The following is a 17,966-nucleotide window of genomic DNA, read 5'->3' on the forward strand; positions in this document are numbered from 1 at the left end:
GTGTGCGTGTGTGTCAGCATGGAGGAGTGTGAGGCGTTGTGCACCCGGATGGCCATCATGGTGAACGGCAGGTTCAAATGTCTCGGCAGCGTCCAACATTTGAAGAACAGGTACAACAGTACACACACAGGTGAGTTGTTGTGGAAGGAGCTAACGTCCTAATGTGGTCACACGGCAGGTTCGGCGACGGCTACACTATCATCCTGCGCGTGGCGGGGCCCGACCCCGATCTGGTTTCCGTCATGAAGTTCATCGAGAACGAGCTGAGCGGCAGCACGCTGAAGGAGAAACATGGAAACATGCTGCAGTACCAGCTGCCGTCCACACGGGGCTCACTCGCGCACATTTTCTCTACGCTAGCCAACAACAAACAGGCCCTCAACATCCAAGACTATTCCGTCACGCAGACCACCCTGGACCAGGTACACACACGCGCACAAACACACACACTAATGCACACAAACAAACGCACATGAGGTGGATTTTTTCGCCTGTGGTTCCGAGTCTGAGGTCACCCGGGAGAGCTGCGGCTTTCTGTCGGGCAGGGATGAATGAAGACTGCGAGACACTTGGCGTTTGGGCTAATTCGATTTATTGAACAAGCCTTAGTGTCATAACAGCTGCTTACATTGCCAGAACAACGAAAAAGACCCCGAAAACCCCTGGATCTCAATTTATCAAGGTTGAATTCTCTGGGCGTGGAATTAGCCCCTCCCTGGGTGCACCCGGAAGATGGCCGTTCCTCATGACCATGTTTGGAATCGCACCTGCCTGCTGGCTCCTCACATTCTAGCTACGCTCACACCCGGTACCCTTATCTTCTAAGATGCAAAACAATCCTCTTTGTAGACCGGGACGCCTGTTGTGCACCCAAGACATGTTCCTGTCTGGGCGGAGAATGAAAACCCGAATAAACGTACAAATGGTTGAAGGAAGTCCTTTGATGTAGAACTTCAAAGAAAAGATGGTTGTCTTGAATAGAGATCTCCAATCATTTGGCCCTTGCAAAGGAACTCTATTGTGGTACTATTGAAATATACTACACACGCACGCTTACTCACACACAAACACACACCCACAAACGCATACATATACCCACAGACTGACCCCCCCCCCCCCCCCCCCCCCCACGCGCACACACACACACAAATGTGTTCACGCGTATGTCATTGACATGCTTGTTTTGTGTGTGTGTGCAGGTGTTCGTGAACTTCGCCAAGGAACAAAGTGACGATTATCACTCCAAAGACATTCCCTCTTCCTCAACAAAACGGCGCCGGGGCAGACCTCCAGTCCGAGTGGACCTTCCTGAGGCGGACCAGCCCGAAGAAAGCATCATGTGACCGCGGCGTGTGACATTGTGCGACCGCATCGTGTGATCACATAACGGCGGGGTCACATCCGCGTGAGCGAAGATTTCCGGGGGGGCATGGCCTTCCCGCTCGGCAGAAGAAAAAAACTTGAAGCGGTGCTAGCGCATCACCGCCTTTTTTAATTTGTCGAACGGTCTCGCGCCGTCCGTGTTGATGAAGAGTCCAAACAATTTCAAATCAGTTTCCTTTGACTTTATTTATGGTTCTTCCACTGCGAATCAAAGTGTTGATTATTATTATTTTTTTTTTTAAGAAACAAAAATGTGTGAAAATACCTCACTGTTTTTCCTTTAAAAAAATAAATAAATAACTGCCACTGAAAACATTAAAATCAAACAAATCCACAGACCACTCTTACTTTGAACAAACCGCTCCAACCACATATAAAATAGTAACTACAAAATTCCCATGGAAATTTTGAATCGAAGCGGCACGCTGGACGACTGGTTAGAGCGTCTGCCTCACAGTTCTGAGGTCCGGGGTTCAATCCCCGGTCCCGCCTGCGTGGCGTCTGCATGTTCTCCCCGTGCCTGCGTGGGTTTTCTCCGGGCACTCTGGTTTCCTCCCACATCCCAAAAACATGCATGGTAGGTTAATTGACGACTCTAAATTGCCCGTAGGTGTGAATGTAAGTGCGAATGGTTGTTTGTTTGTATGTGCCCTACGATTGGCTGCCAACCAGTTGAGGGTGTATCCCGCCTCCTGCCCGATAATAGCTGGGATAGGCTCCGGCACGCCCGCGACCCTAGTGGGGAGAAGCGGCTCAGAAAATGGATGGATGGATGGATGGATGGACGGATGAATTTTGAATCGGCCTGCTGAATCTTGCAAACTGGATTTATGAAACTTTGCATGCACTTTGTTGATTTTGGGGCACTTTAGGTTCCATCCATCCATTTTCTGAGCCGCTTATCCTCACAAGGAGCGCTGGAGCCAATCCCAGCTATCATCGGGCAGGAGGCGGGGTACACCCTGAACTGGTTGCCAGCCAATCGCAGGGCACACATAAACAAACAACCATTCGCATTCACCTTCACACCAACTTTTTTTTAGCAGACTTGATTGTCCGTTGCAGTCGGAGTTTGTCCTTTTTTGTGGCAGCACCAAACCAGACTATGATGGATGAACACAGGACTGATTCGATGACTGCTGTGTAGAACTGTCTCAACAGCTACGGTGGCAGGCCGTGCTTCCTCAGAAGCCGCAGGAAGTACATCCTCTGCTGGGCCTTTTTGAGGATGGAGTTGATGCTGGTCTCCCACTTCAGGTGCTGAGAGACTGTAATTCCCAGGAACTTAAAAGCTTTCGACGGTTGGCACAAGGCAGTTGGACAGCGTGAGGGGCAGCTGTGGCGAAGGATGCTTCCTAAAGTCCACAATCATCTCTACAGTCTTGCGCGTGTTCAGCTCCAGGTTGTGTCGGCCGCACCGCAGCTCCAGCCGCTCAACTTCCTGTCGATATGCAGACTCGTCACCGTCTTTGATGAGGCCGATGACGTTGGTGTCTTCTGCAAACTTCAGGAGTTTGACAGCCGGGTGTGTTGAGGTGCAGTCGTTTGTGTAGAGAGAGAAGAGCAGCGGTGAGAGGACACATCCTGTGGCGCCCCGGTGCTGATGGTGCGTGTGGATGAGGTGGTGTCCCTCAGCCTCACCTGCTGTGTCCTCCCCGTCAGGAAGCTGTAAATCCACTGGCAGATGGCAGGTGAGACGCTGAGCTAGAGAAGCTCGGAGATGATGATGGTGTTGAAAGCAGAGCTGAAGTCCACGAACGGTGTTCTAGGATGAAGTGCAGTCCCATGTTGACCGCGTCATCCGCAGACCTGTTTGCTCGGTAGGCAAAGTGCAGGGGGTCCAGCGGGGGTGCCGTGACGCACTTGAGATGGTCCAGCACGAGGCGTTCAAAGGACTTCGTAACCAGAGATGTCAGGGCGACAGGCCTGTAGTCATTCAGACCTCTGATTGCAGGTTTCTTGGGGACTGGGATGATGGTGGAGTATTTGAAACAGGGTGGTACTTCACACAGTTCCAGAGATTTATTGAAGATCTGCGTGAAGACTGGGGCGAGCTGGTCCGCGCAGACTTTGAGGCAGGATGGGGACACAAGGTCTAGGCCTGCCCCTTTGTTGATCTTTTGTTGTTTGAAGATGCGTCTCACATCCTGTTCGTGGATGGTCCACGCAGGGAGGGGAGTCAGAGGTGTGATGGTGGTCAGTGGTGCGGCTGGGTGGGTGTGGAAGTGTACTTTTCAAATCTGCAGTAGGTGTTCAAGTTGTCAGAACCCTAACCCTAACTGCTTAATATTGTAAATGTTGTGGGTATTTTAACGTGTGAAAAATGTGTAATTTTGGTACGTGTCAAATATTTTTTGTTTTGAATGGGTCAAGAAATGTTGACGAACAAGGTAGTAGTGTGGATAACGTATTAATTTGGGAATTTTATTTGTGAAAAATGACATTTTTGATATGAGGGAATTTTGAGACTGTTGAAAATGGTTCCCAAGGTGAACTTGAACGAGCTGAACATTTTGAATATCGAAGGAGATGCATCTATTGGTACCTCATTTGTGCGGATACCTTAAACAGTGCATGCGAAATTTGTGGAGGAAAACAAACGCAGAATTAGAAGGAAGTTGATATAATAATTACGAGCAATAGAATTATATGGGCTGTTAGTGGTAGTGCTTGGCTATGCAGCAGGCCCATAATAATAATCAATCCAATGTATACTGCACTCTTATTTTGAAGAAAGCCCAGAGAGAAACTAGTGATAGTGAAACTTTTGATACCAAGCAGCATGTAAAAAACAACTTGTTTCTCCAAGCACCACCATCATGAGCAACATGAAAATGGTAGCCTAGTAGGCCTGTATTCATAAAAAATTCAGTATTATTACTAAAAAGCATATTTGATATTTGTGTAAGTTACTGCACAAACATTGCGCACAGTTTGAACATTAGCACTGCACTTAAATACAGGAAAATAAAAAAAATGTACTTCAATGATTCATCCATCCATTGTCTGTACCGCTTTATCCTCCCAAGGGTCGCGGGGGGGTGGTGGAGCCTATCCGAGCTATCATTTAGAAGTTAAAATAAATGTTTAAATACAAACAGTTTTTCAAATTATGTGAATGTATTGAACTTCAAAGTTAAATACAACTGAACTGTACTTGGACCGTGACTCTTTGGCGTACCACTAATGTTACTGAGTCCGAGTATGCGAAACCCATTTGAGTTTTTGTGGTGGTTGCGACCAGTCCACATTTGTTGACGCATTTGAATGTTATTTACAACAAATGTCAACGCATACACAGACTTTGTTCCATAAGTTTATTTGGAAGCAAAACGTTTCTTTTCTGTCTCCATGGTGACAGAAAACAAGCTCCGCTCACCACCGCACGATTGGACGCCGCTGCTCAACGAAGACGAACCCGAAGCTGCGATTGGCTGACAGAAAATCACTTGAGTGGTGAGAAGGAACACGGGAACAGGACTTTGTTTTCGCGGGATTCCACATGGGCCAGACTGCGCAGGACTGAAGAACCGCACCACAATGATTTCATCGTTTAGTGTGATGTCATAGGGCGGGGCGGGGTCTCACCTGCGGCATCCCTTTCCGCTTGACTGCGCTCGTCGACGCTCTCGAACCACCAGAGGGCGTAAACTGACGAGCACAATCACATCACGTGTGTACAAACCAACACGCACGCACGTTTTGCTGACCTGTGTCCAGCTGGCCGACATAGCTGTAGAACGCGGCGACCAGGTGAGCGCGTCCGGGTGCCTCGTGGGAGGCGACAGCATCTCGGAGGGCAGCGCCCCAAAGTGCAGCGACGCCCGGACGCGTCCTGAATGAGGCCAGTTCAAACACGCCTGAAACGTGCACGGCATGCATATTGTCACATGTTAAAGCTTGTCTTGTAACATTACTGTGAAGAGGACTTGAGAAATGTACCCTGTTGAAAATGGAATAGCAGCGGACCTACAGTGGGGCAAAAAGGTATTTAGTCAGCCATCAATTGTGCAAGTCCTCCCACTTAAAAAGATGAGAGAGGCCTGTAATTTTCATCATAGGTGTACCTCAGGCAGCACGGTGGGCGACTGGTTAGCACATCTGCCTTCAAATCCCAGCACCGCCTGTGCGGAGTTGTTCTCCCATGCCTGCGTGGGGTTTCTCCGGGCACTCCGGTTTCCTCCCACATCCCAAAAACATGCGTGGTAGGTTGATTGAAGACTCTAAATTGCCCGTAAGTGTGAATGTGAGTGCGAATGGTTGTTTGTTTATATGTGCCCTGCGATTGGCTGGCGACCGGTTCAGGGTGTACTCCGCCTCTCTCCCGAAGATAGCTGGAATAGGCTCCGGCACGCCTGCGACCCGCGTGAGCATGAGTGGTACAGAAAATGGATGGATGGGTGAGAGACAAAATGAGGGGAAAAAAATCCAGAAAATCACATTGTCTCATTTTTAAAGAATTTATTAGCAAATTACTGCGATTGGCTGGCAACCAGTTCAGGGTGTACCCCACCTCCTGCCCAACGATAGCTGGGATAGGCTCCGGCGCTCCCGCGACCCTTGTGAGGCTAAGCGGCTCAGATAAGGGATGGATGGATGGATTAGCAAATTGGAAAATAAGTATTTGGTCAATAACAAAAGTTCATCTCAATACTTTGTTATATACCCTAGGCTGGCAATGACAAGGTCAAATGTTTTCTGTAAGTCTTCACAAACTGTTGCTGGTATTTTGGCCCATTCCTCCATGCAGATCTCTAGAGCAGTGATGTTTTGGGGCTGTCAACTCCCTCCAAAGATTTTCCATGGGGTTGAGATCTGGAGACTGGCTAGGCCACTCCAGGACCTTGAAGTGCTTCTTACGAAGCCATGTTTCATCTTCAATGCCCTTGCTGATGGAAGGAGGTTTTCACTCAAAATCTCACGATACATGGCCCCATTTGTCCTGATCCCTTTGCAGAAAAACAGCCCCAAAGCATAATGTTTCCACCCCCATGCTTCACAGTAGGTGTGGTGTTCTTTGGATGCAACTCAGCATTCTTTCTCCTCCAAATACAGCAAGTTGAGTTTTTACCAAAAAGTTCTATTTTGGTTTCATCTGACCATATGACATTCACCCAATCCTCTTCTGGATCATCCAAATGCTCTCTCGCAAACTTCAGAAGGGCCTGGACATGTACTGGCTTAAGCAGGGGTACACATCTGGCACTGGAGGATTTGAGTCCCTGGCGGCGTAGTGTGTTACTGATGGTAGCCTTTACTACTTTGGTCCCAGCTCTCTGCAGGCCATTCACTAGGTCCCCCCGTGTGGTTCTTGGATTTTTTCTCACCGTTCTTGTGATCATTTTGCCCCCACGGGGTGAGAGCTTGTGTGGAGCCCCAGATCGAAGGAGACTATCAGTGGTCTTGTATGTCTTACATTTTCTAATAATTGCTCCCACAGTTGATTTCTTCACACCAAGCTGCTTACCTATTGTAGATTCAGTCTTCCCAGCCTGGTGCAGTTCTACAATTTTGTAGGGCAGCTGTGCCTCAGTTGGTAGAGCAGGTCGTGCAGTGAAGGGTCAGTGGTTCGAATCCCGGCTATCCCTGTCTGCATGTGTCCTTGGGCAAGACACTGAACCCTAATTTGTTCCCAGTAGGCCTGGCAGCGCCTTGCATGCATTCATACACAAATAGCCATTTGTGTATGAATGTGTGTGAGTGGGTGAATATGAGGCTTTGTAAAGCGCTTTGGGAAATGTGATGGTGTTGATATAGCGCTATATACTGTAAGTGACTGCACTTACAGTGGTTACCATTTACCATTTCTGGTGTCCTTTGACAGCTCTATGGTCTTGACCATCGTGGAGTTTGGAGTGTGACTGTTTGAGGTCGTGGACAGGTCTCTTTTATACTGATAACGAGTTCAAACAGGTGCCATTAATACAGGTACCGAGTGCAAGACAGAAGAGGCTCTGAAAGAAGGTCTGTTACAGGTCTGTGAGAGCCAAAAATCTTGCTTGTTTGTAGGTGACCAAAGACTTATTTTCCACCATAATTTGCTAATAACTTCTTTAAAAATCAGACAATGTGATTTTCTGGATTTTTTTTCTTCTCATTTTGTCTCTCATAGGTGAGGTATACTGATGATGAAAATGACAGGCCTCTCTCATCTTTTTCAGTGGGAGAGTTTAAACAATTGGTGGCTGACTAAATACTGTTTTTTCCCCCACTGTATTTCAGTGAATTACATTTTGATGACTTTTCTTAATTTTGAACAATGCATCAACAGGACCCTTCCATGTTTCCTTGAAAAAAGTGGATTCAAACCATAGATCATTTGTTTTTTTTCAATTGTTAAGACACATTTTTGAAAGCATCCATCATTTTCTCTAAACTGTAAACACAAAACCCAATTTTTCTAAAATCAGATCCCGAGTCAATCAAAATTAGCTTTACCACTGAACAGTCATTACACACAACATGGAAAAAAGGAAAAGACAATGATCAGATGATAAAGCAGCAGGAATAATCTTTATTGTTCACAAAATGAATGCATTTTGCAAAACAAAACAAAAACCCTGCTGAGTAGTTGTAATAAAGGAAATAAATATATTAAAATCTACAAGCCCCGCAAGTAGAATGGAAAATTGAGGTATTGAAACACCTTTAAGTGTACAGCACTGTATAGTCATCCTGTAAACATGAACTGTACTGAATGATTTTTTAAAATGCATTATTCTTATTTTTTTTAAACCTGTTCTTCTCTCTGAATCTTCAGACTATGGTGGATTTAGTGAATCTGCTTTGGTTAGGCTGGACTTGCTGCATTCCCGCTTCCCTCATTGTCAAACCGAGGACAAAAACATGGTTTACGACATTTGCCCGTATTTTATCTGAAATACTGTGCGTAAATGTAATTTGTCTGATACATCCTCTCTCTCCTCTTCCTGCTTGACCACCTCTTGCTCTGCCTCTGCCTCTGTCGCTCTGGTTGTCTCTAGCCATAGTAAAACATAACAACAAGCCACCCTGAACTGCCTCATGTTGATTTCTTCACATAATGAGCCACAAGTGTGATACATTTTGAGTTGCATTGTTTATGTTAAGACACCTGTGCTTTAATTGAGTTTCACTTTTCCTACCTGTGCTTACCATGACACAACACAAGTGCTTCTTCTTTTCCTTTCGGAGTGGCCACAGCGCGTCATCCTTTTCCATGTAAGCCTATCTCCTGCATCCGCTTATCGAACACCAACTGCCCTCATGTCTTCTCATGACATCCATCAACCTTCTCTTTGGTCTTCCTCTCGCTCTCTTGCCTGGCAGCTCCGTCCTCATCACCCTTCTACCAATATACTCACTATCTCTCCTCTGGACATGTCCAAACCATCGAAGTCTGCTCTCTTGGTCTCCAAAACATCGAACCTTGGCCGTACCTCTGATGAGCTAATTTCTAATCCTATCCAACCTGCTCACTCCTAGAGAGAACTTCAACATCCTTATTTCCGCCACCTCCAGCTCTCCTTCCTGCCGTCTCTTCAGTGCCACTGTCTCTAATCTGTAAATCATGGCTGGCCTCACCACTGTCTTTTAAACTTTGCCCTTCATCCTAGCAGAGACTATTCTGTCCCACAACACACCCGACACCTTCCTCCACCCGTTCCAACCTGCTTGGACCCGTTACTTCACATCCTTACCACACTCCCCATTGCTCTTCTTGACCCCAAGTATTTCAAGTCCTCCACCCTCACTATCACGTCTCCCTGTAGCCTCACTCTTTGTCTAGAAACGCGTATCGGTATTACAGGCCCAGGACTCTCTTGGTTTAGAGTTTATCTCTCAGATAGGACACTCCGTCTAATCCATGGTAATGTGACCTCTGACTATTACAATTCCATTTGTGGAGTCCTGCAGGGATCAGTACTCGGCCCTCTTTTGTTCAGTATTTATAAGATCCTGCTTGGCGATATCATACGCAAATATAAGATTAGCTTTCACTGTTTCACTGGTGATGATACTCAGCTATACATGCCATTAAAACTAAAGAGCCCATGCAATTGGTCTAATCTTGAGTCCTTTCTCGGTGAAATTAAACAGTAGATGCCCTGTAATTCTTTGCTCCTTAACCCTGAGAAAATTGAGCTGTTGATTATTGGCACTGCTAAACATAGCCACTTCTCTAAGGACACCACTCTGAGTTTTGACAAAAGCACCATTACCCAAAATGAGTCAGCAAAAAATCTCGGCGTCATATTTTGACTCAACTCTTTCCTTTCAAAAGCACATTAAGAATATTACCAAAACTGCATTTTTAATCTTGGCAATATCGCTAAAATACGGCCCGTTCTATCCGCTAGTGACGCAGAGATCATAATCCACACATTTGTTACGTCTCACGTTGACGATTGTAACGTGCTGCTTTCTGGTCTTCCCATGTCTAGTATTAAAAGCCTGCAGTTTGTAAAAAACGCTGCAGCAAAACCTTTGACGAGGATGAGAAAGTTCGATCATATTATCCCAATATTGGCAAACTTGCATTGGCTCCCGGTCCACTTGAGTTGCGATTTTAAGATCCTGTTACTTAATCATTAAATGTTACACGGGTTAGCTCCCTCTTACCTTGCCGACTTAGTTGTACCGTATGTTCTGTCTCGAATCCAGCGCTCACAAAACGCTGGTCTTTTGGTGACTCCGAGAGACAGAAAGAAGTCCGCAGGCTCTCGAGCATTTTGTGTTAGAGTTGCTACCTCTTTAGAAATGTTTAAATCACGACTTAAGACTTACTTCTACTCATTGGCATTTAGTGAAAATACATGTAGTCCTGTTTTACTGATGCTTGTCCTATCTCCTCCCCCTTCATCTCCTGCTCGGAGAGAGGGCCAGGTGACGTTGAGCGAATCTGAAGCTGTTGCTGTTTGGGTTCTGCACTGACCAAGTGGGACAAGACCTGAGGTTCCTCTCTGGGTACTCAGTCATTGGCTTTCTCTAGATCAGGGGTGCCCAAACCTTTTTGCCCCAAGATCTACTTTTCAAGCAGCCAACCTCCCGCGATCGACCTTTTTTTGGTGGGCTGGGGGCCGCGACCATGTCTCCAGTTTGAGAGCGCAGAGCGCTACCTTTGAGCTAAAATTCTGGGCCGCCGACACAGCTCAGCACCAATGTATGTTGATGTACCTTGCATCACCGCATGAGCCAATCTTGCACAACACAACACAATTAACAATGTACATTTTTTTTGTCATTACCTGAGTTTACGCCAATGACTTGCACTGAAGTGAATCAGCCAGGGATGCGTAGTTAGTGTCGTATTTTCCATGCACAGTCCTAAAATGCCGCTCCACATTTCCATTCTTTGGTAATGCGATGGAAGACTGGCAGATGAGGCATACGCGTTTCGAAAATGTCATCGTGAAAAAATACTCCTCGTCCCATTCCGTATGAAAGTGGTAAGTTTTTGTCTTCTTATTTGGTCCAGCTCCCCCACTCATTTTTATACCATTTCTTAAGTTTAAGAGAAAACACCGAGAGATAAAAATTTAGCAGCGTTGTTTGCGCATGTGCGTGACCTAAGTGTCAGAAAAATTCCGATATCATCGATTATATATGTATATCAATCAAGCAACGGGATGGATGATAGGCTGATGTCTTTTTTTTTTTTTTTTTTATGTCATGCGATGTCATGCGATCTACCAATACTACCCTCGCGGTCGGTCGACCGCGATCGACGCATTGAGCACCCCTGTTCTAGATCTACAAAGATACAATGTAGCTCCTTCTGACCTTCTCTGTACTTCTCCATCAACACCCTCAAGGCAAATAATGCATCTGCGGGACTCTTCCTATGCATGAAACCACTCTGTTGCTCGCAAATACTCACTTCTGTCCTGGGTCTAGGTCCACTACTCTTTCCTATAACTTCATTGTGTGGCTCATCAACTTTATTCCTCTATAGTTCCCGTAGCTTTGCACATCACCCTTGGTCTTAAAAATAGGCACAGGCACACTTTTCCTCCATTCCTCAGGGATCTTCTCACCCGTTAGAATTCTGTTAAACAACCTGTTCAAAAACTCCACAGCCGCCTCTCCTAGATGCTTCCATACCTCCACAGGTATGTTATCAGGACCAACTGCCTTTCCATTTTTCATCCTCTTAAGTGCCTAAAAGATATACAGTATTTCTATGCTGCTGCTTACAAGACACTAGGACACACACACTAGCTTTTGTTTGTTAAAACTGACACATGCACCACAGGCATCCTGATAACATTCAGACTGAGAACAGGCAAGAACCGCTGAGGGAACAGGAACTGTTATCTGTTATCTGTTAACTGTTATCTCAAAAGGAGGCTCACTCTGCTTTCGGTTCCTACGAGAGAAGGGAGAGAGTCCAGCGCGGGGTACGCTTCCATTCGACCAAAGCTTTTGTAATTCATAAATACTCAAAGACAAGTCTAGAGTATCAATATTCTTATTTGGGGACAAGATCACAAACCAAAACATTAACAGAACCGGGAAGAAGGACTTCCATCCCAGGCCTCGTTGAGAATTCCTGACATGACTTTCTAACTTCCCCCTTACTAATCACTCCGACTTCCTGGTCAACCACACTTGCCTCTCCTACTTTTCTCTCTCATTTTCCTTATTCATCAACTCCTCAAAGTATTCTTTCCATCTGTCCAGCACACTACTAACACCAGTCAACACATTTCCATCTCTATCCTTAGCCACCCTAACCTGCTGCACCATCTCTATCCCTCTGTCTGGCCAACCTGTAAAGATCTTTTTTTCCTCCTTCTTTAGTGTTCAAGAAGAAGAAGAATCACCTTTTATTGTCATGAACACTCATGCATGCACACGAAATTTGTTCGCTGCATTTTACCCATCACAGTGAACACATACCTATGTTAGTGGAACACACTGCAGCAGGGGGCAGCTGAAGCGCCCTAGGAGTATTTCGGGGTATCAGTGTCTTGCTCAAGGACACCACAGCTGTGAGTCCGGGGGATGGTCCAGTCGGGGTCTTGAACCTAGGTCCCCCACGGTGGCAGGCGACGATCTTAACCATTGGACTGCCCAATGGTTAAGATCAACCATGTGTTTCAACCTGACATACATGTCATCATATGCCGCCACCTACCTTCACCCAACATCGCATCTACATGTACACTCATTCATTCACATTCTCCTCTCCTCCGTCCTCTCAAGTGTCCCACTTCTTCTGAGCTAACCTCATTCCTTGTATGATTTCCTGCACTTTGAGGTTCCACCACCAAGTCTCCTTCTCCCCTTTCCTACCAGAAGATACACCAGGTACTCTCCTGCCTGTCTCTTTGATCACCTTGGCTGTAGTGGTCCAGTCTTCTGGAAGTTTCTCCTGTCAACTGAGAGCCGGTCTTCTGGAAAAGCCGCACAACACTCTTCCTTGGTCCCATGGTTTTCTGCTCTGCCTTTGGCTTCTTAACCTTCCTCCCCACCACCAGAGTCATCTTACACACCACCGGATGCCCTTCATGATGCAACCCTCTGCATTTATCCGGGGTTGGGACTGGCCTACAGTTTGCACTGGCTTGTGCCACCCATAGGGCTGCATTATACAACACAAGTGCATCAGAGTGCAAAATGTGTTTTAGTGGGTGAAAATGTGTTTGCAAGTTGTGTCTAACGAGATGAAAAGTGTTTAAAGGTCTACCAAAACGGAGACCAATTCAATAACTCGGTTCATGACACTAGCATTTGGTTCAGACAATAGGGTTTTGTGTTTTAGTAATTGCAAAATATTTTAGAATTAACCACATATGATGTGGTGTGATGTGACTTGACTTGGCGTGGCGTGGCATGAAGTGACGAGATGGGGTGTGACGGGGCATGCCGTGACATGTGACGTGACGTGATGTGGCATGACTGGTCTGACCTCCGTGGTGCGGTGGTGTGCTGATACGGCTCCAGGGCATCAGGGCGGCGACCTGGTTGTCCTGGCGCGTGAGCATGGCGATGGCGTGGCTCACATACTCATTGATCCAGCGCTCATCCTGGGCTAGCGCCGCACGCACCGCCGCGCGCTGGCTGAACGACTCTAGTGGAAGGAAGGGGCAGAACTTAGTCACACTTCCTAGAGGGGCGGGACCACGACAGACGGATGGACAGATTTGTGACGGAAAAATCCCTCACCGTACTTCCAAATGTGAAAGACCTGATTGAGGGCGCCATACTCGACGCTCCAGTAGCCAATGAGCTCTGAGTGGGCGGTCCTGAGGTGAATCTTCTCATTGGTCAGCTTCAGGAAGGCGGAGCATCGGTCTGGATGGATTTGGTAGGTGCGGAACTCGTACAAGGGTCCGCCTCCTTGTTGGGGTACCGCTGAGAGGCCCGCCGCAGGCTGACAACATATACACACGCACGCACAAACATACGTCCACGTATTCTAAATATTAGGGTTGGGAATCGAGAACCGATTGGAACCGGGACTAATGTTCCGGTTCTCCCGGAACCGTTCAAATTTAAACATTTTCGCACCACGAAGAAGCAGCGAAAACCAACGAAAAGAACGCGCACAAAGACGTGCTTGTGCCCAACGGCTGCGGCGGCTAACAAAAGTGTGTCTTAACTTTGTTCAAATGAATGACGAGTCGCCTCAGTGCAACACTTGGAATAAGATTATATTGTGCAAAGGAGGCTTTCACGATGTGTAGCGTCTGACACGCTCTGAGCCTCAGCCTAGACCGCGCGGAGCGACAGTGAAGTCAACGCTCAGTTAATTGGGTGAGTGAAACAATAAAATACGTCTCTGCCAACATTGAGACAGGTCACAAGATAAACGGTTGCTTGCACTTTTGCACTGATGGTTTTTAGCGTTTATCTTAGTCTTCAAAGCGCCGATGACAAAAACAAAAACAAAAAAAGCTTAACATTCGGCTAAAACTTCACCATAGCAACTTTACATCACAATGAATTGGGACAAAATTCACATAAATGTTGTCTCACGATATCACAAACACTAACCTTGTAGGTTTATAGCATTTTGATCCAACCATTTAAAAAAAAATAAAAATACAAAATCACTGGTGCCGTGTGAAGTTACTTTCCGTGCCAAAATGCTGAGTTCCAGTGCGTACCCTTCAAAATAAAAGGCTCCAAGCTTAAAACAGGAAGTCAAGTTAAAACTTGCACATATAAACCATTTGACGTGATGAAACAGTCCCAAATAACAATTTTAACAATGCTATATTTAACTTTTAGCTGAAACATTAATTAATGAATATTAAGTCAAATGGGTTAGTTCCACACACATTGCCTTATAGTTCATAGGTTTGATATTGATACTGGTTATAAAGAATCTTGAGTCAAATGTTCATTTTAGTCTATGCTGTGGGCTACTAAGAAAATTTATGTTCATAATTTTGACACCATTTATTTAAACCATGCAAACTAAAAGAATCTTAATCGTGAATCGTTTGGAACCGGAATCGAAATAAGGAACCGGAATCGGAATCGCTCAAATTCAAACGATGCCCAACCCTACTAAACAAAATGTGTTCTTTACGTGTCCTTAAAGGACCACTTCTATCAAAATCCACATTTTCACACTGTTTTATGCATACCATCAGTCAAAATGAGTCTGAATCGACGCGGTTTGTCGATTGAATGCAAAAGGAAATAAAAGGCATAAGGCTTGCAAAACAGGCGGATTTAAAATCACTGTCAGTGTGACGTAGTTTTGTCAATTAATATTCAAGTACGTGCCCACTTGGTGGTTGGTACGCACCCGTTCAACTCAGCTGAACACGGCATTTCAGGGTTTGAACTCAGCGAGTCTCAGCCATACAAATACACTCTATAAAGTATCCATATGCTGTGTTTTCCAACAATACTTAACTATTTTCATAATTTATGCTGTAACAGTGGATGAAATAGAGACGCTTCCAGTCATTGTGGTTCAATTCACATGAATGGCAGCAGATGACGAGCTCAAAATATCCCCGCTTTTAATTTTCACCCACGTCCCCTTTCAGATCGCGTCCCCGTTAGCGGGCCAACAATCCAACGCTCAGCCAATTGTGCTTCCCAACAATCGGAAGACAAAGAACGCGTGGCCGCCCTGAGCTTCCACACGTCATGCTTGTAGATGTTACAATATGGACCAATCAGAGCCAAGCTGTTTTCTATATTAAAATTGGGGAAGATGAGCAATCCAGTCAGAGCGAAGCTTATTTACACCGTCTCAAATGCCAGGTGGAAAAAAACAACGAGAATACCTTGAAAAAGGAAATTTTGAGCATTTCCAACACAAATGATCTTGCAAACCCAATAAAAGGACATCAGAGATTCGGAAAAAAAAACTGATGGAAGGGGACCTTTAATGCCTTGATCAGACGACAGGATTTGAGCTACGTTATTGGCCCAATTTGCTATAGCGGGCAATTTCCCAGATCGGGCCTCACAAAACTCCTTGTAGGGTGACATAATCCACGACCAATGATTTGGTCCTACAACGCCAAAATGAAAAGTCTAGCATGTTTGATTTTTTGGGGATCTTCTGTGTGGTGTGGCATATCAACAAGAATCCTGCAACATAGGACCTTGACGTCCACCAATAGGATTGCATCTCGAAATGGCGTGTTGCCTCTCTTGCTCACCGTTCTCAAGATTTATTTGGAGACATTTAGACAACGAATCGACAGAACGGCGAGATGTTTACATACAATATTAATGCTAGCCCTAGCTAGCTACCTAGCTCGCTACATAAGATCATGTTGCTTGTTTGCTAGCGGTATTAAAAGTACACGAACATGACCTCAAGCTTTCATTGAAGAACAGACAGTCCAAAACATCCTCTACAGAACACCCAGGGATGAACGTGCACACGTTTTTTCTTCTTTTTTTTCAGCAGAAAACATTGCCGCAATCAAAGCTAAAACCTCTTCCTTCCCCAATGATTATAAAATATGGGATACGCTGATATGATAGTATAGGTATATGGTGTGGTGTTGCCAGTGTTCTGACCGGGACACAGCAGGCTTTGATGGCAGTAGTCCGATGTAGCGCCATCGTGAGCGATCATATTTGTCTTGTAGTCTTATCCGGGCAGAACATGTCTATGGCGTGTTGTTGACAGCCAAAAAATACATTGATTTTTGATCTTGTCGTGTTGACGTCATCCTTAATTGTCTTTTTTTTGTGGTTTATTGTGTGAAAAGGAAAACAAACACATCGATAAAAACATTTATTTGTTAGTTAGTGAAGGCTGGCAAACGTGGTGACTTGGTTAATTTTCAACTTGAAATATTTCACAGTTCACTCCGGCCTGTCCAAAGAGCAACTCCGTTTTTGTGTTTGTGTGCTCGTGTGTTAGTGTGTGTAAAGCAGTTACGTCCCGAACTGGTCTGGAGTCCGTTTTTTGTCAGAATAAAATGTTACAATTTGATTGATGGTTTCCAAAGCAGACACACGTGCAGGTTTTTTTTTTTTTTTTTTTTTTTTAAATATTGATTTTCTTTTTTAAATATTTCAATTCAGATGTTTTTGTTTTTTTGGGATGGGGTAGGGGGTTCAAATTGTTATCCATCACGTTCACAGATCACTCATGACATGTGTCGTAATATGTCATGCTATGAGACTACATAAGTATTTGATAAAGATTAAATTTGTAGTTGTCAGAGTCCTGACATATGTCACTAATCAGGTTCGGTTGGGTTAGGGTCCACTCACGTGAGCCTGAAGAACATCCGGCGAGAAGCGGAAGCGGTCCAAAAGGCGCGTGCAGCGTGACGTGAAGTGGATCATCTCGAAAGACAAGAAAAAAACTGAAGAAAAACAAAAGTTGAAGAGACGCGAGTATGTACTCAAAGATCCTCTAAAATTTAGAGGGCTCACTCTACCATTAAAAAAAGTTGTTTTGGATGAACGTGTTTACAAATGATTTTAACGCATCTCTTTTCTAGTTACTATTGATATTATTGAATGTGGCGTCATGTAAAGTGAAAATGATCAAATAAATTTGGAGCTATTGGTGGCTTGTTACTTACAGTTCTGAGGACTCTCAAATCTATCTTCGCCTGTGTGGCGTTTGCATGTTCTCCCCGTGCCTGCGTGGCTTTTCTCCGGGTAATGCGGTTTCCTTCCACATCCAAAAACATGCCTGGTAGGTTTATTGAAGACTCTAAAATGAAAACTCAGAAAATGGATGGATGGTGGGTTATTATTTTTTTTCACCAAAGTGTAGCAAGAGTGAGACCTCCTTTTTCAAATTTAGACCTCTTTTTATTTATTCCATCCATCCATTTTCCGTACTGCTTCCCATTTTATTTTTGTACAAACTTGAGTCGTTTTTCTTGTTTGACAGAGTGAGACAACTGTCTGAGATTTTATCTTGTGACGTAATCACGTTACGTCATCCCGTGCATGTCGTTCACGTGTTGCAATTCGTCCTCGTTTGTGTCTTTTTTTTTTACGTATTATTTTTATCTTTGTTTTTCTTCTTTTTTTTTAAAGACTTTTTACTGGCGGTATTTTTTTCCCCTCGGGCGGTTTCATCACTACTGCATCCGCGGAGTGACGTCACCTCCGTGCAGTAACGCTTTGACCACGTGAGTCGGTGACGTCAC

General features: G+C 45.1%; 2 protein-coding genes across 2 annotated transcripts in view; one reads left to right on the plus strand and one right to left on the minus strand.

Annotated features, from left to right (window-relative positions):
* The window catches only part of LOC133407458 (phospholipid-transporting ATPase ABCA1-like), a 37,648-nt gene extending 35,644 nt beyond the window's left edge, over positions 1 to 2,004 (plus strand). Inside the window, exons 47-49 of the mRNA XM_061685393.1 lie at positions 18 to 110; positions 179 to 422; positions 1,200 to 2,004. Of these exons, the coding sequence (XP_061541377.1) occupies positions 18 to 110; positions 179 to 422; positions 1,200 to 1,343 (481 nt within the window). The 3' untranslated portion in view covers positions 1,344 to 2,004. The remainder of the gene's footprint in view (positions 1 to 17; positions 111 to 178; positions 423 to 1,199) is intronic.
* Positions 2,005 to 4,681: 2,677 nt separating this feature from the next.
* Positions 4,682 to 17,201, minus strand: nipsnap3a (nipsnap homolog 3A (C. elegans)). The gene is made up of 6 exons (XM_061686363.1): positions 17,071 to 17,201; positions 13,534 to 13,741; positions 13,277 to 13,438; positions 5,094 to 5,243; positions 4,972 to 5,034; positions 4,682 to 4,905 (listed from the first exon to the last, which is right to left on the minus strand). Exons 1-6 carry the CDS (start codon positions 17,143 to 17,145, stop codon positions 4,829 to 4,831), a joined length of 735 nt encoding a protein of 244 aa, XP_061542347.1. The 5' UTR covers positions 17,146 to 17,201; the 3' UTR covers positions 4,682 to 4,828.
* Between the last annotated feature and the right edge of the window lie 765 nt (positions 17,202 to 17,966).

The sequence above is a fragment of the Phycodurus eques genome, chromosome 9 (genome assembly GCF_024500275.1).
Source record: "Phycodurus eques isolate BA_2022a chromosome 9, UOR_Pequ_1.1, whole genome shotgun sequence".
NCBI lineage: Eukaryota > Metazoa > Chordata > Actinopteri > Syngnathiformes > Syngnathidae > Phycodurus > Phycodurus eques.

What these genes read in the sequence shown, in the direction of transcription:
- nipsnap3a (XM_061686363.1), bottom strand. Translation starts at nt 17,145, where the DNA reads ATGATCCACTTCACGTCACGCTGCACGCGCCTTTTGGACCGCTTCCGC. An exon ending in CTTTCACATTTGGAAGTACG is followed by an intron (nt 13,439 to 13,533) that starts GTGAGGGATTTT and finishes TCCTTCCACTAG; the next exon opens with AGTCGTTCAGCCAGCGCGCG. An exon ending in CACACCACCGCACCACGGAG is followed by an intron (nt 5,244 to 13,276) that starts GTCAGACCAGTC and finishes TGCACGTTTCAG; the next exon opens with GCGTGTTTGAACTGGCCTCA.